The following is a 27,168-nucleotide window of genomic DNA, read 5'->3' as shown; positions in this document are numbered from 1 at the left end:
TACTAAACTGCACATCCCTTTGGCTGTTTGTAACAAGATAATGACTCTACCTCACCAGCTGGCATTTGCAAAACTCAGTGTCTAACCTTAGATGTGATTTCAAAATTTGACTACATTTTTGCATAATCCTGAGTGTATGAGGATTATGCTGACGACCAATTGTCAGTTAGGCTCAGAGTATGGTGCACTTGCCTCTACTGGAAGCTACGTATATTAATACAGAAACCTGTTTTTCGCAAACAGAAAGAACATATGCACACTGTGCTTGTTTCAGTGCAGAACAGGTGACATCATTCACTTGTTCATTTTTCAGGACAATGTCTTGACTACTCAGAGCCAACTTTCTTTGTTTAAAATTTAATTTACCAGGGAGCTGTCAGACATGATTAACTGGTGCATACTCCACATCAACACCTCCACCAATCAGTTCACTTGCACAATCAGAATTCACAATATGATTAGTATTTTCCCTTTGTATTAATAATTCTTGTGATTGCGCTGATGCATACAAAGCTTCAACAAAATATGTATTTTTAGGAATATTCAAATTCTGTACTACTAAAGGAATTTAAAATTATATAAATGTAATTGTTCAAAAGGAACTCAAATCATTCTTTCCATCTATAAGATACTGTGACCTGCACTATTTTGTAAGAATAAAATTTTAATTTGATGTTTTGGCCAATAATGTAAATCTTTTAGCTATTTGAACTTCATACTTAGCTCATAAATGTTGTTCTCTTCAGTTTCTCTTTACAGACTTCCAGAATGAAAAGAACAAGTTAGGTATATTCAAAAGAAACCTGAAGAAATCAAAGATGGTTCAGTGGGATGAAAATTGGGATGAAACAGTACTTCCTCTGCTAGCAGCGAGTAACTGAAATTTGTGACTGTTGTTTTGGGGATGAGTCAGCAGTGCTGACCATCAAGTCTGTCTGTTATTGTCTATACCCAGCAGGATCATGATCAGAAACCTCTGTTCAGAACAAATCCAGAGCAGTAGTGCTGGACATTGTCTCAGTGGACCAATAAAGACTAGATAATTTCGGGATTATAAATTTTTGATTTATAAGAATGGGTGTTTTTTAAGCAAGTTTTAAAAATTGGTCAGTTTTTAATCCAAAGTTCTGATAACTTTGACAATTAAATCACCAAATGAGGTGATTTAAATGTTCATAGTTACTTACAGCCTAGATGTCTCATCAAGTTGGTGCCAGTTCTACTCCCCTGCTCGATCCCTGCAAGATTATTTCCTATTGAAATCAGTTTCCTCTTTCTCCCCCACCTTTTGTGTGCAGTGTGTTCCAGGTCATTACCATTCCGTAAATAAAAAAATAGTTCTTCACATTTTTCCTAAATCTTTTGTCTGAGACAGTAAATATGTCCCTCGTTCTTATTGAAGCAGCTAATGGGAATAATTTTTCCTGTTTATTAATTCCAAATCTTTCATAATTTTGTAACTTCTATCAAATCTCCCAGGCTTTGAAAACAACCCCAGCTTTTCCAACCCAATCTTGTAACTAAACTGGGCATTTGTGTGCCCATTTTGCTAGCCTATCTATGCCGTATTGCAGGCAATTGGTCTCATCCATAATGTATGCCATACCTCCAGGTTTGGCAAAACCAGCACATTTTGTATTTCTACTCTATACCAAGGTTCAAGCCATCTTTACCTATACAGTATAGCAATGATTCCAGCACTGACCTTCCGGATACACGATTGTCTACCACTCAGAAAGAACCATTGATTGTGACTTGTCGTATTAGGTCAGTTTTGTTTTTAATCCTATTGTTCACCAGCCCTTGTATTCTGAGCTTCAAACTTTTTATGTAATACTTAGCCCTTTTAAAAAAAATCTATGACTCTATTCTGTCTTTTACTAATCTGTGGTGACTCTGTTTAATTAACTCAAACCTCTCCAAGTGCATGCTGAAGATTTTGCTTCAAATTATTGTTTCTAACTCACTGCTGATGTTAAAACTATTCAGGATTGTTGCTGAGACTGTCCTTGAACCCTTTCATGGATAAGTGTGTAACATTTACCATTCTCCAATCTTCTGGCAGTTCCCTCATTTCCAGGCATGATTGGAAAGTTATTACAAGACGTTCTGCCTCCTTCACTCATTGTTGCAAACATATAGAGGACAAAGCTAACTCCTGTTCTAGTATTGCTTCCTTTCTACTTGGATATTGAACTGATCAAACATTCCTTCTTCTCCTTGCCGTTTACTCATTATCCCAATTTTGGAAATTCAATCCCTCAATATCATTTGTGTAGCTCTTGCATTCCCACCAAACTTCTGCAAATTTAACCTTTTTTTTAAGATTAGATTCCCGACAGTGTGGAAACAGGCCCTTCGGCCCGACAAGTCCACACTGACCCTCCGAAAAGTAACCCACTCAGACCCATTTCCCTCTGACTAATGCACCTAAAACTGGATAATTTAGCATGGCCAATTCACCTGACCTGCATATCTTTGGACTGTGGGAGGAAACCGGAGCACCCGGAGGAAACTCACGCAGACACTGGGGAGAATGTGCAAACTCCACATAGACAGTCGCTCGAGGCCAGAATTGAACCTGGGACCCTGGTGCTGTGAGGTAGCAGTGCTAACCACTGAGCCATCGGGCTGCCCCCACTCCTCTCCCCCCACTCCCCTCAATGTTTCGCCACTTAGAGTACCCCTAAGAATTAGATCATCTGTTTGTTTCTTCATTCAAACTAAATGGATTCTGTCCTTGCCCCATCAAGGACAGTTTCCTTCCATCCCCAGTTGTCACCATTTTAAACCAGCTTCTGTTTCCAGAGAACCTGTACCACAACCTCTGTGTAACTTTTGCTCCCTACAAATGATTCATGATTGATTATTCTCCATTATGTCAATTACACATCAATAGGTCAATGGGACTCAAGATGTGGGTTACAGAAATGCATTGCTGTCCTAATCATTGAAATCTTCCACAGGTTTCTAATCATTGTTACTCCTTCCTGTAGAATCCCTTCTCATTGATGTCAGGTTCTGCACTCCTTCAGGATCATGTCACTCTCCAAGCCTATAGTAGATTTTTTTTTTTTGCAAGTATTCACTCTGTCACACAAATTCCAATTTTAAATTAGTAAAATTAAAATTGAGAGAAAAGAGACCTTTCAAATAATGTGACATTTAATTTTCTTTCAAACATGATCATTCGATAAGGTACCCCATGGCAGGCTAATGCAAAAACTACGGAGGTATGGCATTGAGGGTGCATTAGAGATTTGGATTAGGAATTGGCTGGCTGGAAGGAGACAGAGGGTAGTAGTTGATGGTATAGGTTCATCTTGGAGCGCAGTTACTAGCGGTGTTCCACAAGGATCTGTTTTGGGACCATTGCTGTTTGTCATTTTTATAGATGACCGGGAGGAGGGGCTTGAAGGCTGGGTGAGCAAGTTTGCGGATGACACTAAAGTCGGTGGAGTTGTGGACAGCGAAGAAGGATGTGGCAGGTTACAGCGCGATATAGATAAGTTGCAGAGCTGGGCAGTAAGGTGGCAAACGGAGTTCAATGTAGCTAAGTGTGAAGTCATTCACTTTGGTAGGAGTAACAAGAAGATGGATTACTGGGCTAATGGTAGACTACTTGGTAGTGTGGATGAGCAGAGGGATCTTGGTGTCCATGTACACAGATCTTTGAAAGTTGCCACCCAGGTAAATAGTGCTGTGAAGAAGGCATATGGTGTACTGGGCTTTATTAGTAAAGGAATTGAGTTCCGGAGTCCTGAGGTCATGTTGCAGTTGTATAAGACTCTGCTGCGGCCTCATCTGGAGTACTGTGTGCAGTTTTAGTCGCCATACTACAGGAAGGATGTGGAGGCATTGGAACGGGTGCAGAAGAGGTTTACCAGGATGTTGCCTGGTATGGTAGGAAGATCATATGAGGAAAGGCTGAGGCACTTGGGACTTTTCTCATTGGAGAAAAGAAGGTTTAGTGGAGATTTGATAGAGGTGTACAAGATGATTAGGGGTTTAGATAGGGTTGACAATGAGAACCTTTTTCCGCGTATGGAGTCAGCTGTTACTAGGGGACACAGCTTTAAATTAAGGGGTGGTAGGTATAGGACAGATGTTAGGGGTAGATTTTTTACTCAGCGGGTTGTGAGTTCATGGAATGCCCTGCCAGTAGCAGTGGTGGACTCTCCCTCTTTAGGGTCATTTAAGCGGGCATTGGACAAGCATATGGAGGTTATTGGGCTAGTGTAGGTTAGGTAGGCTTCGGTCGGCGCAACATCGAGGGCTGAAGGGCCTGTACTGCGCTGTATTTTTCTATGTTCTATCAGTTGGCTCAGAAACCAGATTCCATTCCCACCAAGCTCTTTTATATTTTCCAAAACATTTAAGCTTAATGTTTGTTCCCAGTTTGATTATATCAATACTCAAGTTCTGCAAGACTTACAAAGTTAGAATTTTATTAATAACTGATGGAATATCAGTGACTATTTTGGTAAAAACTGGACTTCTACCTGCTCTACATCATATCAATAAATAAGTGACAAATTTAAAATTCATTTCCTAATGTACTATTGTTAAAGGTTGAGAATACACAGCAATCTTATCCCTGCTGCAGAAAACCAGAAATTGTTTGCAGCAGCTGCAAAACAAGCTCAATCATTAGTGATTCCTGATTGTGGCTGCCTAATACTGAATAGTTACAAAAGGTCTTAGCAATGTCCCAAGAACAAAATACCTACGATTTACTATTTTTCATATTGTTGTGGTCAATCTTGAAAAGTACAGACATTCATGTGTTTAGGTTGTGAACATAACTTATTTAATTCTTATAGCTGTCAATTATTTTCATGTCAGATGATGAGCAAACATTTCAGTTCCGTGATGTATTTTCAGAAGCTCTATTTTTGTGCATTTATCGTAAGGAAACACTGCTCTGGTGGGACCTGGAATCACCTGGTGTCCAATTCCAACTTTATCTGTATTGAAAAGAGAAAAAAAAACCACTGTGAATGTACCCTTTTCCTAAGGCAAAAATAAAGCTTTATTTTCTTTATAACATCTTCTAATAGTGTCAAACTCTATTTTCCATTGTGGATCTGATATATCCTGCCACTCGACAGGACTGACATTTTAATACCAGTTATCTGAATACTGCAGTTCACAGTTTTTGGATGTAACACTGGTGTGCGATACCCTGAAAATCCTTAGTCTCTGTTTCTTTGTTCTCCATTTTTTTCCCCCAACATCGAAAATATTGACCCAGATGTTGTTGAAGTGAAGTATCTCGAAACATGTGGATTTTTTCCTGCATTTTGCAGCTGAAAAACATTTTGTCAATAATTTAACTGAAATGTACAGCAGACCATCTGGGGTCTCGGTGAAGCTCGTTATCTGGTGAGAGTAAAAATTGGAAAAGTAAGCGGTGAAGGCAGGCACAATTACATTTACGTGCATAGGAAGAGTTTAAATGGATATGGGCCAAGTCCTGGCCAGAGGTACTATCGGGATGACTGGTCTGCGCAGATGAGTTGGACCAAAGGGTCTGTTTCTGTGCTATACGCCTGGCAGGAGAAGGATGTTTGGAAGCACTTTATAGGCAACAAGTCAAAATTACTTGGAAGCAGACACCGTAATTTCTAAAGTAAATTGGATAGGCACTTGAGAACAATAAGCCTGCAGGACTACAGGAATGAAGTGTGCAAATGGGACTGACTGAATTGGAGTATAGAAAACTGGCATTTGGTCGAGGAGGACAGAGGTACAGAGCACCAAGGTTCCATTCAATCTGTATCAAAGGGGCTTACAAGTGACACAGGCTCAGCTTGAAACTCTCCGCAGTGGAGACAGCTTTGGGTTCCAGTGTACATAACTGTCTGTATACATCTAAGGATGTAATTACATGCATGTCAAAAGCACATTCTCATCATATTTTCCTTGACCTCTGCCTCCGCAAAATCTAGAGGAAATACTGAAAGCTCCAAAGGAATCCTCACTTGCAAAAGGGAAACTTGATGCAAGATAGTTGTGATAATTCAAAAGAAGTAAAGATTCTTGAAGTCTAATCTGCAATAAAATGAACTTTAGCAATGTAACTGCAGCAAAGGCCACAATCCCTGTTCCTCCTGCCAGATTCTCCAAGACAGCAGTTTTCATAACCAAAACAAATCTCACAGGCAGCAGTGCAATGGATCAGCATGAAACTGTGCCCACAAACCTTAACCCCCCCCCTCCTTTTATAGTAATTGTTGCCCAATTCCAAGGGATTAAAAATCCAAAAGCCACTTTGCCCATCTACTGCAAGGTGGTGTTTGAGGGGGTAAGATGCCAGGTGGATACAGATGGAAGAAAAATGGATAAGTGAGGAAGTAAGGAAGGTGGATCATGGATGGGGATGAAGGGACAGGTTAGATCAGGTGTCATGGTTTGTTTGGATTGGGGGTTAGAATCAGGTCAGGGTTTTGCTTGTGGGGGGCTTCAAGTATCCACTTGGGAGTTTTGACATTAGTGCGGTGTTGGGATAGGTCTAATTCCTGTTGTTTAGTTTAATAGTTACAAGCAAACCAAGTCAAAACCTTCCAACTCTGAGCTGTTCTCTTTTTTTGGAGGGAAATCTGATCAGGAACCTGCATTGCTAATTTAATGAAGTCTCCTCAATCCATGAAGCTGAGTTGAATTTTGGGTGAGAATGTATTCCACTGAAAGAGAGAATTGCAGCCATGTTCTCTAATGGTTGCAGTTACTTACCAAGTTCCATTTTAAACTGATAATATGTCTCTGGGTTACGTATTGTCGATGCCACATACACAACTGTACTACTTCCCTGATTTTCAGCAGATATCCGAAATTTCTCCAGTATAGAAACTAGGCAAAGGAACACCGCAGGATCATAAACTACATCTGTTTATAAGTAATAAAGAAAGAGATACAAGAATTCAGTTACTTCCATTCATTACTGAGAAACAATCCTCTTCATTTAACACACAAAATTAATAAAGAATGCCACATCTACAGAAAATGTCTCTCTACCTTGAGGCAGTCCAGCAGAACATTGTCCTGTGATGCAATTAAAGACACCATAGCGCAAGTAAGCAGATATTCCTCCCCCTTATTCCTCTCCTATGGCTATCTACCTCAGAGGAAAGGACAGGATCTGAGGAGCAAAACTGGGACCAGAAACTAGATAATGAGTGGTCCCCAGATGGTACTAACCAATATATACAATGAGAGTGAGAGCTCCGAGTTTTGGAATAGAAATAGGTAAATCAGAGTAGAAGTTAAGAATTTGATGACAGGATGTGAATTTTCACGCCCAGCTCAAGCTCAAATAGGATTGGAACCACAGATCATAAGTATCTTGCTTAAACTAAATGTAGTTTCTTTCTGTTTACTGTCTGTAGCTCTTATTTAGACTGTCACAAAGTTGTAGTTTTTATATATTTTGTAAAGAAAGTTAAATCTGCCTTTAAAGTGGGTACAAGAAATCCTACAAATGGTACAAGATTTAACTGCAGCCAAAACAGGCAATAAGACTGTATATTATGTGGAATTAATCCCAAAGACTTAAGATAATTAAAGATTCCAAAATTGTCCATTCACCCCTCAAGTTCTAATCTCATCAAAACCTGAAAGAATGGGAGCCATTCAAATTAATGCCTGAAACAGTTAAAAGTTAAATTATCTTGGCAAAAAGAAAGTGGATGTAACTATGTTCTAGCCTAAAGGGGTTGCACAGTGGTTAGCACTGCTGCCTCACAGCGCCAGAGACCCAGGTTCAATTCCACCTTGAGCAATTCTCTGGTTTCCTCCCACAGTCCAAAGATGTGCAGGTTAGATGAATTGGCCATGCTAAATTGCCCGTAGTGTTAGGGGAAAGGGCCTGGGTGGTTTGCTCTTTGAAGGGTCAGTGTGGACTTGTGGGGCCAAAGGGCCTGTTACCACACTAAGTAATCTAATCTAATATAAAAACATCATTCAATGGTCTGTCATAGAAGCTATTTTTAAGTTTTGAATGGTATTAAAACAAAATTCAGTTGGAATGGCCATTTTGGGCAGAGATCGCAGCTAAACCATCTGAATAACATGAGAGAGAGAGAGAGAGAGAGAGAGAGAGCAGGGAGGCACTGATGACAAACCCAATAATGAAATCCTCTATTGAACTCAGCTACCAAAAACCAAAACCTGCTGTCCTATAAAACAAAAAGAAGGAACCTTTTGCACTCACTCACTCATTCTCAAGATCTGTTATGCTTCGTCCACATGTGGGAGCAACCTCCGGCTTTGATTATACAATCCATCACAATTGCTCAACCTGACAATCCCTTCCTTTCAGACAGAGAATCATGAAAGCCAGGCCAGCAACAATATTAGAGAATGATCTCATTATCTTGATACCCAACTTATCTTTAAATCTTTGTATATTTATTTTAGTTAACAGTTTTACCATTTTTATTTCAGTAATTTTCAGTAATTGCTGTTTAATAATCTATTAATTTGGTGTGTTTAAAATATAGCTATGCCACTGATTATTTTAATATGAAAATTAAAAGCTCATTGCAAACAAGTTTCTACAAATTATTAGTTTATAGATCACTGAGGAAGCAGTGATATATGGTTATGACAGGATTCCATAAATAGTTTTTAGTTAGTATCTCTGAGATAAATGGATTTGACAGCAAATATATAAACATCTGATATCTAAGGAATGAGAATTCAGAGAATAACCATCTATTTGGCTGAAGTAAGGAAACAATAAAGTGTTTAATATAGTGTTTATAATTGGTTAAATAGTGGAAAAGAGTTAGCAGAGTGATGCAAGAACTACATCATGATTTTGGAAGACCTCCACTACCCCAATACTGAATGGGGAGGATTCAGCTGAGAAGTGAACTAACCTCCATACTGTGTTTTGTCACTTTGTTTCCTACCAAATGATAAAGGTGATATGACTAGATGTAGGCTTGACAAATGAAGTGAGTTAAGCAAAGAATATCACACAAAAAGAATACATGGAAAATGACAGATTTGGATCAATTCTGGAGAAGGACAAAAAGCAATCTAGAATAAAGACATTTCAATGAAAGAGGGTAAATTTCAATGCATTGAGGGGAGATCTGGCACAACTAAATTGAGTCAAAAATTAACTGACAGAAATTTAAGAATTTAACAATGGGAAACCCTTCAAGAGGAGGTGGTTTGGATATAGTTGCAGTATATTCCCACATGGGGAAAGGGAATGGAACCAGAGCCTAGATAAAAAAGGAACTGGAAGGTTAGATGAAAATGAAAAAGAAGCCTCATGATGTAAATCCCATTCTGATTTCCTAACTGACACTGTTCCTTCTCTAATGAATTAAATGATCACAGGTGACTTTGGGATCCATTTTATGTTGGCTGCCAGTCTCTTTCAGTTCTTTTTACTCCTCTTAACTCTTTTTCACCTCCCCTCTAAGACTTCTATAGTTGGCATGGTTCCTAATTAAATCCGAAAAGCCTGAGTATTGTCTAAGTCTTGCTGTATTTGGATGTGAACTAGTTCAGTATCTGAAGTGCTGGGGATATGATGATTGAAAGCTGTTCAAATCATCAAACATTTAGGTGGCTGATAAAGCAGTTTGGGAGTCAACTGGCCTGGCTTGAATTTAAACAAGAATTTGGGGGTTAACTGTTTCCTAGTGCATTCTCTATGACATTGCCTCAAAGGACAACAGCCAGCTGACTAGCACCTTCCACGTACACAATAAAAATAATAATTCTTTTTAGAATTTGGTATTCCTGCAGGAAGGTTCTGACAAGTGAAAGATGAAAAGCCTCAACAGCATGCCTGTCTTTCGGAAATATACTAAAGATGTTTGGACTCGGAACACTAGTCTTGGACATGAACAAACACAACACTTTCCTGTGTGCTGGGGATGAATCCATACAGTGAAGAGTTGTTCCCCTAATTCCCAATGACTTCAAATTTTGCTAGGATTCCTTGAAGCCACACTCAGTAAAATTATATCAAGGGAATTTGCTTGCATCTCCCCTCCCGAATTCAGCTCTTTTGTCCATGTTTGGACAAGATTGGTAAGAGGATAGGCGCTGAGTGGCCTAGCAGCACCCAAACTGAGTGTCAGTAAGCAAATTATTGCTTTGCAAATGCCACTGGACATCATTTCAACAATCCCTCCCATAACTTCAATGATCAAAAATAGTCTGATGGGACAGTTAATGATCAGGTTGGATTTGGCTAGATTTCTGTGAACAAGACATATCCAGGCAATTTTCCACATTGCTGAGTAGATGGCGGCTTGGTTAAGCATGCAGTTAGTTTTAAAATACAGTCTCGAGTGCTACTGCTGGGATGTCATCAAGGTCCATAACTTTTGCAGTATCTGGTGTGACAGCAGGAATATTTTATGAAGTTATTAAAAATGTACATAGAACCCTTTGTATTACAACTAGAGGTCAAGCTATACATAGATGTGTGAAATCTTTATAAGTTACTGGTTAGGCCTCAGCCAGAATATTGTGCTCAGTACTGAGCACTTCTGATCAGTTATTAAAGGCCTTTCAAAAGGATGAGAGAGTTTTGCTAGATTCAGGAAAATGTTTCTGCCAGTGGGTGGGATGGTAACCATAGGAAAGGGAAAAGAGCGAGAAAGAGAGAGATGAAGAAACTCTTTCTACATAATTCTACATCTTTGTTGCACTACCTAAAAGGAAACAGAACCAGATGCAGAATATCTTTCAAAGATAACTGGATATATCTTTTTAAGGCTTTGGGAAAAAGTAGGAGAATGAGAAATTAATTGGAAAAGATCTTTCAGAAGTCACACTGGCACAATGGTCAAAGTGGGCTTCTTCTAGACTATGAGAATTTATGCTACTTTTGCCTATCTTAAAGGAAGTTCATGCAGAGAAGCTCAGAGCACCCCTCAGGTTCCTGGCCAATGAAGAGGCTGTTGCAGAATACTTACTCCCTATACAAAACAATTCTCAATAATACAGTCCTTTTCCAGTACAGGAATGCTGATGTTTATGAATTTGGAAATAGACAGACACATTGAGTCCAAAGTCAGCAACCATCAATAATTCTAGTTTTATGAAGTTCACTGATCGTCTATAATTATTGATTATTCTACAGGAAGTTATTATTAACTGATACCTTATGAACTGGCACTCTCGATAAACTGGCAAAAATTATATACTTGAAATACCGCAAGTTTACTGTATTATCGTGATCTATCATGATGTGTAAGTAGTCAGTTGAGGATGCAAGCGAGAAAGGTCTCTGCTGGTAAATATTATTTATGTGATTTGTGCTGTAAATAAAGTATAACAGTGATGTGTATATTCCCTACATCATATTTCTATTACTTACTGTGTGTTTTTATATTGATTACATGGTCCTCTTGATCGACCAGAATATTTGATCAACTGACATACTTCTGGTCCCATAGGTGCCCGTTAATAAAATGCTTACTGTACTTACAGTTATCCAATATTCTGCCAGTCTTCCTATGTACTATCAGGAAAACTGCTAACCTATAAAATGAACTGGTACCTGTGGCAATAATGACATCTGGTTGAAGTTCTGTAACTTGTTCTTGAGTAGCATCTGACCAATCCAGTCCAACAACAGTGATTTTTGGTCTCTGGTTTCCTTCAGATCCATTGTTATTCTCCAACTGTACTTCACAGTCTTTTGAGCTCCAAGATTCAGAATCCAGTAGGAGACCATTAGTAAGAATATTTTTCCTGAGCTGATGAAGTACATTTGAATGACAGTCACTGAATATGTACTGTTTGGGGGTACATGTCTTGCAGATAGCAATTCCAGTGAGGCCAGCTCCACTACCCAACTCCAAAATGGTCCTGCTGCAGAGAAAGCAAACAATTTACTACCTTCAAAAATGGGTCATTAATAGAATGGCTGATAATGAGCCGAACACAATATTTACTTCGGTTATAACTGACAACTTTTTTTAAGTCTAACTTCTCTAAGTCCTTGCTAGCTTTTCAACTCTATTAAAGATACTGTACCCCTACACCTTCATAACACCTCCTCCCCCCTTAAGAAAAAATGAACCATCATAACGAAAAGATGGTTTCATTTTTTTTCACTAATCCTGAACTACAATATCATGACATACATAGGACTTTAATCTAAGTTCATATTAACTTCCTCCCACCTACATATATATAAAACATTGAATAGATGTATCTTATCTATACTTTATCAGTTAAATCCATGATAGTGCATCTGTGAATACATTCTTACGACCCGTGACATGTACAATATGTAAATTAAAAGACTGTAATGAAAGACTCCAATAAAAGAGTCTCATTTTCGTGTCTTTAAAGCATTCTAAGAATGTAAGAGGATCGAGTGTATACAACTGGCTCCGACACATTGTTCGTGACATACGCAATGAAATGTTCTAAAGCCAGTACTAAACTTAATTGTTCTTTTTCAATCGTGGAGTATTTCCTCTGGTGGATGTTGAGTTTCTTTGAAAAGTAACCAACTGGCAGTTCAACCCCATCCTCATCTTCCTGGTGCAGTACAGCTCCAACACCTATGTCACCAGCATTGATGGCAATTTTAAAAGGTTTTGAAAAGTTTGGAGGAGCCCCCAAACTGTTACAACACGGGTAAACTCCTTTGCTAATTTAAACCAGCAACACACGCAAGATTCACTCCGTACTGTAATCTGTTAAAATTTGAGAGGCAAAGAACTATCCCAAAAGTTATTATTTAAAGTAAAACATGACAACTTTTTTTTTAAGTCTAATAGAGAATATTAACTAACAACTATTTATAACTCCTTCCTCTTAAACCTATCTTTTACCTCCCCCCTACAATATTAGTCCAAACAAAATCCCGATTACAATTTACAGAAAAATAATCACGTTTCAAAACCAGTCAGCTTTGCCAAGGTTCCTCTGTAGATTCTCTCTCCAGGTTGGTTTTGATGTTTTTTCTATGCAAACTCTTGCTCCAGACAGGAAACTCTCAAGAGGTACTAGCAGCCTACATCTGTTGGTCTTTTGGAAGTTCTCTTTGCCGGTCTGGCCACCTGTTCAAGATGTCTATATTTATACCCCAAAACATTGGTTTTAATATTATCAAAATACTAAAACCAAACTTGACTGGAGTTTGGGATCTTGGGGCATAATTTCAACTGATTGGCCAAATTTGAATTTGCTTTTTGTCTCATGGCAACCCATCTACTCCATCTGTTTCAACCAAATGTTACATTGATACCTTGTCCTGGACTCTCTGTGCTTCTAAGTCCTTGCAAGCTTTTCAACTCTCTTAAATGGTACAGTATCCCTACACCTTCATAGCAGAACAGATTATAGTAAGTATTTTCATTTTAGCATGTAATCACAAATGCTGCAGTATCCCATTGAGGTTTCCATTTTCAAAGGACTTAGCAACAATTAAAACATATTTGTAGTAAGTAAGATAGGAAAGTTATAAACAATGTCTTGATGAAACAAAGTGATACTATGTGAGGGATTTACAGCAACTCTTCAAAGTTCACAGCAGCTGTATTACATAAAGAAAATTAAGAGCCAGATGTGTTGTTCTCATACATGTTCAAGGAATTTGCTGAAGTGCAGGACTGTCATTGGTACAGTTATCTGTTGTCTTGGTAAAAAGGAGAACCAAAAGATGAGAGAACTTTATAAAAGGGTTAAAAACAAACTCCAAGACAATCAGAAATAATAATTGCTCATTTATGGGTGAAAAGTCAATGCCAAGAATTCCAACTTTGTATTTATTTAATAAGAAGAATCTTAACAGTTCTGACCTGCAATTAAACAATTCGGAGTTTTCCATTGCCCATTCTGCAAAGAACAGTGCAGCTTCCCATGTGACCAGACCTGTAGTCCCTTCAGAAATGATTGCCACATTTTCACCAAGTCTAATATTCTCTCCCGACAACTGAAAAACAATCTTTACAAAGTCAGAAACACATACCTGTATTTTCCCATCACTCATTTTATACATTTAAAACTGTATGGATAATAGAAAGTATTTTTCTTTAACAAGTGAGCATTAAAAGTGCTCAATTATAAACATATACAGGCACATCTCACGATACGTAAACATCTGCCATTTATTGGCCCACTTCCCCAGCTGACCAAGGTCCTGCTGCAATTTCTGATAATCTTCCTCACTGTCCTCGATACCGCCTATTTTAGTGTCACCAGCAAATTTACTAATCATGCCTTGTATATTCTTGTCCAAATCATTGATACAGATAACAAACAGCAATGGGCCCAGCACCAACCCCTGAAGCACTCCAGTCTGACAAGTATCTTTCCATTATTACCCTCTGCTTCCTACCATCGAGCCAATTGTGTATCCAAATGGCCAGCTCCTCCTGGAATCCATGTGATCTAACCTTCCAGAGCAGCCTACCATGTGGAACCTTATCAAAGGCCTTACTGAAATCTGTATTGACTACATCCACCACCCTGCCCTCGTTAACCTTACTAGTCACTTCATCAAAGAACTGTAACAAATCTGTGAGGCATAATTCCCGTACACAAAGAGATGCTGACTATTCCTAATCAAACCTTGTCTTTCCAAATGCATGTATATCTAATCTTTCAGAATCTTCTCAAGTAACCTAGTTACCACAGATGTTAGGCTTACTGGTCTGTAGTTCCCAGGTGTTTTTTTGCAGCCCTTCCTGAATAAGAGCACAACACTCGCTACCCTCCAGTCTTTTGGGACCTCACCCGTGGCTAATGATGATGCAAAAATATCAGCCAGAGCCCCTGCAATTTCTTCTCTAGCCTCTTGCTGTGTTCCTGGATATATCTGGTCAGGATCAGGAGATTTATCCACCTTCATACATTCTAGTACATCCAACACCACCTCTACGGTGATATGGACTGTCCCCAAGATATGACCACTATCTTTCCCAAGTCTTCAAGGCTTTCTCCACAGTTTTAAGGGCAGCATGGTGTCTCAGTGGTTAGCACTGCTGCCTCACAACACCAGGGTCCCATGTTCGATTCCAGCTTTGGGCCACTGTCTGTGTGGAGTTTGCACGTTCTCCCCGTGTCTGCATGGGTTTCCTCCGGGTGCTCCAGTTTCCTCCTACAGTCTAAAGATGTGCAGGTCAGGTGAATTTGCCATGCCAAATTGCCCATAGCATTAGGTGCATTAGTCAGAGGGGAATGGGTCTGAGTGGGTTGCTCTTCAGAGGGTCGGTGTGAATTGGTTGGGCTGAAGAGCCTGTTTCCACACTGTAGGGAATCTAATCTAAACACAGAGGAGCAGTACTCATTGAGGATCTCACCCATCACCTGCCGTACTACATATACATGCCCACTTCGGTCCTTGAATTGCCCTATTCTCTCTCTAGTTATTCTTTTTCCTTTAATATATGTAAAGAACCTCTTTGGCTTCACCCTAATTTTCTCAGCCAAGGCTATCTCGTATCCTCTTTTTGCCCTCTTCATTTCCTCCTTCAGTAAACTCCTGTATCCCCTGTATACCTCTAGGGATCCCAGCTGCCTGTACCTAAGCCATACCTCCTTTTTTCTGGTCAAAGCCTCAATATCTCTCATCATCCAGGGTTTGCTATTCCTGTCAACCTTGACTTGAACTCTCGCTATCTCACTTTAAAGGCCTCCCACTTGCCGGAGGTCCCTTTGCCTGCAAACAAACTACTCCAATCAACCCCTGCACGCTCCTGTCTAATTCCATCACCTTGCCCCATTTTAGCACTTGAACCTGTGGACCATAGAACATAGAACATAGAACAATACAGCACAGAACAGGCCCTTCGGCCCACGATGTTGTGCCGAACTTCTATCCTAGATTAAGCACCCATCCATGTACCTATCCAAATGCCGCTTAAAGGTCGCCAATGAATCTGACTCTACCACTCCCTCGGGCAGCGCATTCCATGCCCCCACCACTCTCTGGGTAAAGAACCCACCCCTGACATCTCCCCTATACCTTCCACCCTTCACCTTAAATTTATGTCCCCTTGTAACACTCTGTTGTACCCGGGGAAAAAGTTTCTGACTGTCTACTCTATCTATTCCTCTGATCATCTTATAAACCTCGATCAAGTCACCCCTCATCCTTCGCCGTTCCAACGAGAAAAGGCCGAGAACTCTCAACCTATCCTCGTACGACCTACTCTCCATTCCAGGCAACATCCTGGTAAATCTTCTCTGCACCCTCTCCAAAGCTTCCACATCTTTTCTAAAGTGAGGCGACCAGAACTGCACACAGTACTCCAAATGTACTCCAGCTTTGTCCCTCTCCATAACTATTTAAAAATTAATAGAACTATGGTCACTGGTCCCAAAGTGCTCTCCCACGGTCACCTCAGTCACCTGTCCTGCCCTATTTCCCAAGTGTAGGTCAAGTTTTGCACTGTCTATATACTGCTTGAGGAAACTTCCTGACTGCACTTAACAAATTCCACCCCATCTAAGCCCTTAACGCTACGGCAGTCCTGTCTATGTGAGGAAAATTAAAATCCCCTACAATGACAACCCTATTGTTCCTGCAAGTCTCCCCCAATCTCCCTGCACATTTGTTCCTCTAATTTCCGATGACTATTTGGGGGCCTTTGGTACAACCCCAACAACACCACCATCCTCTTCTTATTTCTTAGCCCCAACCACAAAGCCTCACTGGATGATCCTTCAGTTATTTCATCTCTGATTACTGCTGTGATACTAACCTTAATCAAAAATTCAACTCCCCTTCCCTCTTTCCACCATCTCAGTCCTGCTTACAGTACCTGTATCCTGGTACATTAAGCTGCCAGTCCTGTCCCTCCCTTAGCCATGTTTCTGTAATGGCTATAATATCCCAGTCCCATTTACCTATCCATGCCCGAGTTGGCCGGCCTTACCTGTCAGCCCTCTGAATTGAAATCGATGCAATTTAATCCAATAGGCATTGTTTGCTCCTTGTTGTGTTCCAGCCTGACCTATCAGTTCACTGTCCTATTTCTGATTACTGCATCTCTTTCCAGTCTCACACTTGCCTCCCTGCTGTTCAGGATCCCACCCCACTGCCAATTTAATTTAAACCCTCCCCTGTAGCACTGGCAAACCTGGCTGCCAACATACTGGTTCCCCTCCAGTTCAGAACCAACCCATCCCTCTTAAACAGGTCATTTCTGACCCAGAAAAGATTCCAGTGATCTAAAAATCTGAACCCCTGTCCCCAGAACCAATCCTTTAGCCACGCATTCATCTGCTATTTCCCCCTGTTCTAATTTCTCTCTTTGTAAGTACAACCAATTCTCTGTGCTAACTTCAAAGTAGATTTACAATGCCCATTCTCAATTTATTTTATATTCTATCATTTTGTACACAATACTCTAACCACATCCTACGGTTTTGCTGAAGATCAACACGATGCCTCTACATGTTTTCATCCCATTAGCAATGTTGGCCTTTTATTAGGAATGCAGTTTTTGCCTACTTGTTAAAACCACTCTGCTCCATTTTAAAACCATCTTCTGTCCTGCTTATTTCGAAATATATAACATCACCTTTACCTAAAGTGCACTGTTCCTGCCATCTATCTGCCTATGACAACAGCTATTCAATTCTGCGGAGGTTTCTTTCTTAGCGTCATTACAAATTCCAATACTGTCTGTGGGTCCTAACTACAGTAAGGAAGTGTTACCCAACTAAGTATCTCTGTGAAACAGCAACTTTTTTCGTAGAATAACGTAACATAAGGACAGTTAGTCCATAATACCTGCACCAGCAGAACAAATACTGCAGCATGTTGCAATACAGAGGGATCTGGGTGCACTTGAAAGTTTTCATCAGATATGGGTACCATTGGCAAGGTGTGTATTTGTTGCCCATCCTTTGCTATATTTAAGAATTGATCAGATTACTGTGGGTCTGGGCTTACATGCTTCACTTGTATAGAATTTTCATCAGGGCCAGTCGAATGTTCTGCAAGATGGATATTATGACCTTGGATGGGTTCAGTAGTTTAACTAGAATAATGATGAGACTTAACAGGGTGAAATTAAGAGAACAGATCACAAAAGAAAGGCTTATATTTCCTCTGATTTAGGAGATTGAGGTGTGATATGGTCAACGTAGTTAAACACAAAAATGCAGCAGCTAAAGTGACACTTCTTCCTCTTACACGAAGGAGTAAAGCAAAACAGGAGCATAGTTTTAAAGTTAAGGCGATGCTTTTGGTGGCAGAATCCAGAAGCACATGTTCACAAAATCACAGAATCAGTACAGTGCAGAAAGAGACCAATCGGCCCACTGTATCTGTGCCAGCTCTCTGAATGCCATTCTCCATACTTCACCCCATAACGGCACAAATTATTCCTTTTCCTATAACCATTTAATTTCCTTTTGAATGCCTTGATTGAACTTGCCTTCACCACACTCTTACACCTTAACCACTCATCATGTAAAACATCTTTTTCTCATACCACTTTTGCTCCTTTTAGCAATTACTTTAAGCCTATGCCCTTTCATTCTTGATGCTCTCATGATTAATTAAATTTGCAGCTCTCTCCCTGAATAAGGTTGCTGATGCTGGGTGCGCAAGATATTTCAAGATTATAATAGTATATTTTTCAAGAGACAAAATGTAACAGATATGAAGGAAAGGAGCGTGGATCAACCATAATGTAACTGTACTGTGAAGCAGGCAAAGAGATGGCTTACTTCTATTCCTATGGTCTCAGATTACAACTATCTTAAAATGTGAAAGCTGCTGTTTGCTAGCTTTGGGAAGTCAAGCCTCATTAGTTATTGAATTCAATAGCAGTAGCCCCATTTACTAAGTCATGAAATGTAACAATGAGCCCTGAATTTAACTCCTGAATATAAATTATATGTGCTGCAACATTTGTGCACTGTTATACACTTGTTAGGGATCTGAATATTTACCACTCAACTTGCATTAGGTTTGCGGCCAAATGCTTTTGTTTAAAAACATTACAGATGTACTTACCAGGAAATAATTCTTGTGACACATCTGTAATTCTTCTGATCTTAATACTTCGCCTAGTGCATCATATAAATCATCTAATGGCTCAGTACTTGTCATTTCATGCTGCATTGAAAAGAAACATTTCAATAAACACAATTTCACAGAAAAAGCAGACAGTATTCAACTTGTGTACCAAATAAAATCAGGAGAGGGAGTGACCTGACCAGCATGCACATCATAAATATTTTCACAGAATCATATGAATGGATAATATATGGGGATATGAAATCACAAGCTTAATTATGGAAATATCATCAAAGTACAGGATATCTTGTGGTTGTCTGTGATATTCTATTTTCAGCTATTCCTCAAAGACCTTCTCTCCAGCACAAGATCAGAACTGAGGATGTTTACTCATGTTTGTATAACTTTCTGTTCCATTCCTCACATTCTGTAGTATCTACATGTGGCAGACCTGGATAGCATTTAAACCTGGGCGAAAAGCTCGTACAGAACAATTGTACAATCCCCAACAATATCTCTATTGAAATTGAATGGCAATGACATTATCAAATCTCCAACTACCAACATCCTGACAGTTATCACTGACCAGAAACAGAACTGGACCAGCCTTATAAAGACTGTAGCTATGACAGCAGTTCACAAGATGGGAGTTCTGCAACGAATAACACACCTCCTGACTCCCCAGAGTTTAAAACCCCAACCTCTACTATCTAAAAGGCAGGCATCATATCCATGGGAACACCAAAACTCCAAATTATATATGATTCTACTTTAAAAAGATGTTCCTTCACTGTCACGGAGTCAAAATTCCTGGAATTCCCTAACAGACCTAAAGAGGCACTGCATTTCTCAAAATGCAGTGGGTCAAGGAGGAGATTGACAAGGGCAATCGGAGGTGACCAAATGCTGACCTAACTAATGACACCTACATCCCATGAACAAATAAAAGAAAGACTTCTTGTAGATTTGTAACTGGAAAGTAAAACAATCACATGTCATCCCTTGTTAAATTCAATTCTTATTTCCCTACAAAAGGAATTCTTCAAACATTTCAAAAATTGTGTAATAAGGAAAACTGTACCTTTTTAATTAACTCAGCTAGAAAAAGTCTTCTGTACTTCACTGAAGGTGGGTATTCATTGCAAACAGGATGAAGAACTGTCTAAGAGAATAATAGGTATGTGGGTAAGTTTTTGTCCTTACAATCCAATTGTAAAAATGAAAGAAACTGCCTTCAATGTAGTCAAGACATGTACGTGAGAAGAAAATTAACTGGAGTAAATGAATTGCCTTTTTGTTTAGGTTATTATTTGACCATTGGGATTCAATCAAACAATACATGATATTTACATTTCTTAAAAGAAACATTTTCAATTTTAGAAATATGAACAGATGCTTAGGAGTAACTATAACGACCAACAGGACTCTTCAACGAGACATGTACATTAATCGTGGACTTCAGCCTTCACTGAACTGCAAGATGTTGAAGTTACAACACTGAGATGGGAAAATCAGCTAATCCATGTCAGTGATTAGTTCTTACTACAAGATCCCAATTTGACTATCACTTCATTCAACAAAATAAATCCAATCTCAAATATTAAGGCAATTTTACACTTTACTACTAAACCTAAAGGGTGAATTCCACAGGGTCACAACTCTTAATAAAATCTTCAAGATGCACACAGCTATTGTCTTGCAAATTTATAATTAATTGTTGATTAATTTTTGTCAGAATATTGCAGACATTGATATACTCCAAGTCCCGAAATGGTTACATTAATTTTATCGTCTATGTTGTCTGCACTAAAAGAAAGTCCATGTTTATAATTACCTAAAAAGAGGTATCTAGCTACATTATTGCTTTAAAAGTTGAGTAAATCTCCTTAAATGTGCTTCATTTACTTTAGCTGTTAAGCATATTTTCAGCATGAGTGACTCCCAAACAGTCCTCATGAAGACCAAGTCTCAGCTTTATATCAAGGATTATCTCATGTGGCATTACCATTGTGCTAAATGCGATAGACTTCAAACAGATCTAGCAACTCAAGGCTGAGCATCCATGAGGCACTGTGGGCTATCAGCAGTAATCAAACTGAACCCCAACAAAATCTGCAACCTCATGTCCTGGCTTATTCCCCCATTCAACTATTACCATCAAGCCAGTGGATCAACCCTGGTACAATGGAGAGTGCAAGAGGGCATACTAGGGAGCAGCATTAGACTTAACTAAAAATGAGGTGTTAACTAGGTGGAGCGATCAAACAGAACTACTTGCACGTGAAACAGCATAAGCAGCAAGCGACAGCTAAGTGATCCCACAACCTACGGATCAGATCCAAGCTCTGCAGTCCTGCCACATCCATTCATGAATGGTGATGGACAATTAATCAACTCTACAAACACCTCCGTCCTCAATGATTGGGGAGCCCAGCATATCAGGGCAAAACAGAACACAGAGCACTCTGAAAATCTTAGATCACAAGTGGATGATCCATTTCAGCCTCCTTCAGAGGTCCCTGGTAATACCAATGCCATACTTCAGCCTATTTCAATTCATTACACGTTGATATCAAGAAAAAGTTGGAAGTACTGGATACTCCAAGTTTATGTGCTCTGACAACATTCCAGTAGTGCTGAGGACTTATGCTGAGAACATGGTGTGCCCCCAGCCAATCTGTTCCAGTGGAGCTAAACACTGGCACAAACCTGACAACGTGGAAAATTGCCTGGGTATGTCTGTACACAAAAACAGGGCAAATCCAAGCCGGTGAATTTTTGCCCCATCAGTAAATTAATGGAAAATATTACCAATAGTGCAATCAAGCAGCACTTGCTTGGCAATAACCTGCTCGGGTCAGTTTGGGTTTCACCAGGGCCTCTCAGCTACTGACCTCATTACAGCCTTGGTCCAAACATGGACAAAGGAGCTGAATTGCAGAGGGGAGGTAAGAGTAACAGCTTTTAATATCAAGAACAGATTTGACCAAGTGTAGCATCAAGGAGCCCCAGCAAAACTACAGTCAATGGCAGCTGGAGAAAAATTCTCCGCTGGTCAGAGTCATAACTGGTACAAAGGAAGATGGTTGTGATTGTTGAAGGTCAGTCATCTCTGCAAGAATTCCTCAGAATAGTGTCCCAGGCCTAACCACCTTAAGCTGCTTCATCAATATCTTCCCTCCATCTTAAAGTAGGGATGTTTGTTGATGACTGCACAACGTTCAGCACCTTTGCTGCTCCTCAGACACTGAAACTGTCAATGTCCACATGCAGCAAGACCTGGTCAATGAACAAGCTTGGGCTGACAACTGGCAAGCAACAATCATGTTACAAAAGTACCTTGTCCAACAAGACAGAATCCAACAATCACCTCAACACTTAATGGATCACCATCACTGAATCCCTCACTATCAACATCCTGGGGGTTACCATTGACCAGAAACTGAACTGGACTAGTTATATAAGCACTGTGCCTACAATGTGCAAGTCAGAGGCTAGGAATCTTGGAGCACATAACTCACCTGCTGACTCCCCTAAGCTTGCCAACAAGGCATAAGTCAGGAGGTGATTCTATACTCCCCGCTTGCCTGAATGGGTGCAGTTCCCACAATACTCAAGAAGCTTGACACTCTGAAGGACAATGCAGCCCACTTAATTGTAATCATATTCACTTCTTCCAGCATCGATGCTCATTAACAGCATGTGTACTAACTTGTGAGTGTCAATGTTCAGATGGATTTGTCATACAAGCAATACAAAGTTATCATACAGCCACAGCAATTAGGTAAGCGAATGCCATATTGGATTTCACTGCAAGGGAATTGAGTACAAGGAATAAAGCAGATCTTGATGCCAATGTGAAGGACTTTGGTGAGAACACACACATGTTTGCAATTCTGATCTCCATAATTAAAGGAAGAATATGCTTACATTGGACGTAGAACAGCAAAGGTTCTCTAGTTCTGTAAGGGTCTCCTATGATGAGAAGCTGAACAAATTGGTCCATATTCTATGGTGTATAGGAAGAATATGGACCAAATTTGGTCAGCTATTCATCATGGGAAACCCTCACATCCCGGAACTAGAGAAGCTTCGCTGTTCTGCCTCCAATGTAACTATTTCCTTCCTTAATTATGGTGATCAGAATTGCAAAACATGGGACTGGATTACACACAGAGGCGGAATTCCTTGGATGGAAATCTAGAACCAGAAGTCTCAGCTTCTGGATGAAGAGCTGATCATTTAAGATTGAGATGAGAACTTTAATCACCCAAACGGCAGGTATCCTCTACCTAAGGAGTGTGGTTGTTCTGACCATTCAACAACTGGAAGGTCACGTCTCAAAGAATCAAGGGATATGGAGAGCAGATGTGAAAATGATGTTGAATCCCAAATCGGCGCTGATCATATTGAATGATAATGCGGCACAACAAGCCTCACTGTCTAGAATCTACATAGTGTGGAAACAGGCCATTCGGCCCAGCAAGTCCACACCGACACTCTGAAGAGCATACCTACCTGATCCCTGGAACGTCGCATTCCCCATGGCTAACCCACCTAACCTAAACATCCTTGGACACTTTGGGCAACTTAGCATGGCCAATCCACCCAACCTGTACATCTTTGAACTGCTCTTGTTCTTTTTTCTTGAAGTGTCTTAAGAAGGCTAAAGGAAAGTTGCTCTTTATACCTAAAGGCCGAGAATAAAAGACATCCTTCGGCAACATAAAACCCTGGTTGCATCATACCTGAGGTACAGTGAGCAATCCTGGGTACCTACAGAACCCACATTATGGCTTGAAGGAGGTGCACAAGAAGGTTTGATGGAGCAAGTCCAGAATTCCTAGTTTTAAATTACAAGGAGAGATTACCCATATAACGTCATATTACAGATATGGGGAGATTTGATTTCACAAAAATACATAGGGAGAACAAACAAATCATAGATAAACTATTTCCGCTTGTTCACGAGACCAAAACTAGAGGACTCTTTACAAGCTGACTTCATATCTGTATACACTTTTGTAGAATCTTCATACTCCAAACTATCTATCTCATCAGCAAATTTGGCAATCATGCATTCAGTTCCTACATCCAAGTCATTCATGCAGAATGTAAATAACTGAGACCCCAACTCTTGGAATTCTACTTGTTACAGCATGACAATCTGAAAATGATCAATTCATCCCTTATCTCTGAATGCTGTTAACTAACCAATCCTCTATTCAGATTAACATGTTATTCACTTCGTCCTGAACTCTCATCCTAGCACCTTGTCAAATGCTATTGAGAACTTCAAATACAGCACACCTACAGGTTTTCATGGAATAGAGGTTTATTGTGTACCTGCTGCAAAATTTGTTCCAATAACATGGAATCTCCGCTAGTCTTCAACATTTCTTCCAACTCCTGAGAAAAATTGCAAGTAAAATTAGGAAATCAAACTTTTACAACCTGAAAGCAAGCTCACCCATTCGGTAGGGGTGGACAGAGCAACTCGGATCTGCAAATCCAATCTTGCAAAACCTCAGAACAATCCCAAAATCTGACCACAAAATCCAACTCCCCTCAAATTTTGACCTGAGATTTCACCACCCCCATGAAATCTGATCAGAGCTGCCCATGAAACCTGATTCACAGAAACAATCCTGTAAACTACCGTCATCACCAGCAGGACACCTTTACTAAAACCCACACTACTAAGACCCACCCCAACCCTTGATCCCTCAACACCAGAACCTTCTCCCATCAGCTCTACCCCCTCCCCACCATCAACTCCAACCCCTCCCCCTCCATCAGCCCCACCCTTTCCCCTCCCCTCCATCAGCACCTCCCCTCCCCACTATCAGCTGCATCCCCTCCCCAACAGCTCCAACCCCTCCCCTTCCATCAGCCCTACCCTCTCCCCTCCATCATCTCCTCCTCCTCCCCCTCCATCATCTCCACCCCCTCCCCTCCATCATCTCCACCACCTCCTCCTCCTCCATCTCCACCACCTCCTCCTCCTCCATCTCCACCACCTCCTCCTCCTCCTCCTCCTCCTCCATCATCTCGACCTCCACCACCTCCTCCTCCCTCCCCCTCCCCCTCCCCCCCCCCATCTCCACCCCATCGCCCATCATCTCCACCCCCTCCCCCATCATCTCCTCCTCCCCCGCCCCACCATCGTCATCCCCTGCCCCACCATCTGCACCTCCCCCTCCCCCACCATCTCCACCTCCCCCACCCCCACCCCCACCATCTCCATTAGCTCCAACCCCTCCCCTCCATCAGCACTCCAGACTCCCACACGGGAGGTACTTCCCCCAACAGCTATACACACCAGAACCCCTTCTTTCCGTGTACATTCACCCCACTCTCCATACTCAGCTCTCATACCACACCATCTGCCCCGCCCCCTCCATCAGCCTCAGCCTCAGCCCCTCCCCAGCCCCTCCCCCTCCCCCTCCCCTCCATCTGCCCCACCCCCTCCTCCTTCATCAACAGCCCCTCCCCCTCCATCAGCCCCTCCCCCTCCCCTCCATCTGCCCCACCCCCTCCATCAGCCTCAGCCCCACCCCCTCCATCAGCCCCTCCCCCTCCCCCTCCCCTCCATCTGCCCCACCCCCTCCTCCTTCATCATCAGCTCCACCCCCCTCCATCAGCTCCACCCCCCTCCATCAGCTCCACCCCCCTCCATCACCCCCTCCCCCTCTCTCTCACCCCCATGGGCAGACTGTCCAGTCTCCTCATGGCGAAGAACGCGCGCTGGAACACCAGCACGAGCTCTCGGCCCGCTTCCCCGAGCGCGAGCCCCACGCGCGCGGATCTGCTCATTGATTCGCATCAATCCCACAAACGTCCAATCCAGTGTTTCCGGGTCATTCCCTTCCCTCCCCTTCGGCCAGGCGGAGAGTCACTTCCGGATCATCCCTCCCCCTACCATTTATGTGGAGGAATTCCCATTTCCTAACCCTGTCACTGTCTCTGCTTCTCTGAGGGATGTTAACTATTACCAACGTCTGGATTAAGAACAATGTTCACAACTCTGAGCAGTTAAAGAGGGGAATTAATCAAGGAAAGTCACAATCTTATCCATATTCTTCATTAAGTACCATCCTGGAACAAGCTCAGTGAGATGAAGGATGAGAACATTGCTTTATCATTATTTAACATTTAGCTCCAAGGGCTAATCGTTGGGTACCTCTTCTTTCAGGTCTCCATGTAGCCAATTGTCACTACCAGCCAATTGTTAGTTTTCAAATAACCTGGCGACCACCTGTCCCACATGTTGAAAGTCACACGCCACCAGGGACTTCACTCGACAAAGGAGCGGTGCTCAGAAAGCTTGTGATTTCAAATAAACCTGTTGGACTATAACCTGGTGTCATGTCACTTCTGACTTTTCCACCCCAGTCCAACGCCAGCACCTCCACGTCATGTCCCACATGTGGCAGAGTCTGCAGACCACACATTGGACATCTCATCCCTCTGACAGCTCATCGAACAGAAGCGAAAGCAACTCGCCCTCAATCCTGAGGGAACCTCTCAAGAGGGAGAAACAAAAAAAGAATTGCTGGGAAAAAGCCCAGCAGGTCTGACGCAAGTTTGGAAAGAAATCAGAGTTAATGTTTCAGATCCAGTGACCCTTCCTCAGGGCTGATGGTAGCACCCAGAGGAAACCCACACAGTCACCTGAACATGGAATCAAACCTAGGTCTCTGGCACAACGAGGCAGTAGCACTAACCATGAAGCCACAGCACTACTCTGGAATTCCTTGAGGACACTCCTTTAACAAACCTCTCTCATCAAACTCTTGGTAATCTAATCTCTCTGGCTTGCTATCATCAAACCTTATTTTCTTTTACTACACCTGTAGTAATGCTGGGACGTTAAACACTACATTAAGGACACTACATAAATGTAAGTGTTGCAATACATCAGGAATAAGTAATTACTTAATTTATAATGTGTGGCATATATACTGATCGTTTTGAAACCATGAGAAATGTATTTAAAGAGAGAGCAGAAGCTATTTGGGATAATGAAGAACTAGGATAATCGTAAGTGAAAGTTGCCAGATACCGAGGAATGTGTTCTTGTGTATTCAAAATCAGTGGAGGTTCCATCTATTGATGCTGACTTGTACTTGATTTCTAGTTCGTGCTAAAAGCTGGAGGGTAGACAAATAAGGGTCGTTATCAAGTTGATCATTGCT

The 27,168-nt window shown here is 41.1% G+C and overlaps 2 protein-coding genes across 6 annotated transcripts in view; one reads left to right on the top strand and one right to left on the bottom strand.

The window, feature by feature from the left end:
• alg1 (ALG1 chitobiosyldiphosphodolichol beta-mannosyltransferase) overlaps positions 1-5,047 on the top strand; it is a 39,182-nt gene extending 34,135 nt beyond the window's left edge. Inside the window, exon 13 of the mRNA XM_072559393.1 lies at positions 747-5,047. Coding sequence (XP_072415494.1) covers positions 747-881 — 135 coding nt within the window. The 3' untranslated portion in view covers positions 882-5,047. The remainder of the gene's footprint in view (positions 1-746) is intronic.
• On the bottom strand, positions 4,788-25,814 carry eef2kmt (eukaryotic elongation factor 2 lysine methyltransferase). 5 transcript variants are annotated; one of them, XM_072559396.1, is made up of 8 exons: positions 25,673-25,814; positions 24,317-24,379; positions 20,052-20,132; positions 18,968-19,069; positions 13,794-13,939; positions 11,537-11,850; positions 6,736-6,888; positions 4,788-4,967 (listed from the first exon to the last, which is right to left on the bottom strand). In XM_072559396.1, the coding sequence occupies exons 1-8, from the start codon at positions 25,784-25,786 to the stop codon at positions 4,837-4,839; spliced, it is 1,104 nt and encodes a 367-aa protein (XP_072415497.1). In that variant the 5' UTR covers positions 25,787-25,814; the 3' UTR covers positions 4,788-4,836. The 5 variants fall into 5 exon arrangements, with proteins under 5 accessions (XP_072415497.1, XP_072415498.1, XP_072415499.1 ...); XM_072559397.1 differs by having other exon boundaries at positions 11,537-11,847; XM_072559398.1 differs by having other exon boundaries at positions 13,794-13,927.
• Between the last annotated feature and the right edge of the window lie 1,354 nt (positions 25,815-27,168).

Source organism: Chiloscyllium punctatum, chromosome 40 (genome assembly GCF_047496795.1).
Source record: "Chiloscyllium punctatum isolate Juve2018m chromosome 40, sChiPun1.3, whole genome shotgun sequence".
NCBI classification, from domain to species: Eukaryota; Metazoa; Chordata; class Chondrichthyes; order Orectolobiformes; family Hemiscylliidae; genus Chiloscyllium; species Chiloscyllium punctatum.
Note: the sequence above shows the minus strand (reverse complement) of the source record. Positions and strands in the feature narration are given on the sequence as shown.

Bases quoted from the DNA above. Each gene is read 5' to 3' on its own strand.
- eef2kmt (XM_072559396.1), bottom strand. From the start codon at position 25,786: ATGAGCAGATCCGCGCGCGTGGGGCTCGCGCTCGGGGAAGCGGGCCGA. The intron at 20,133-24,316 runs GTACACAATAAA...TTATTCTCTTAG, and splicing joins TGGAACAAATTTTGCAGCAG to ACAGTTCTTCATCCTGTTTG. The intron at 6,889-11,536 runs GTACCAGTTCAT...ACTTATAAACAG, and splicing joins AGATGTCATTATTGCCACAG to ATGTAGTTTATGATCCTGCG.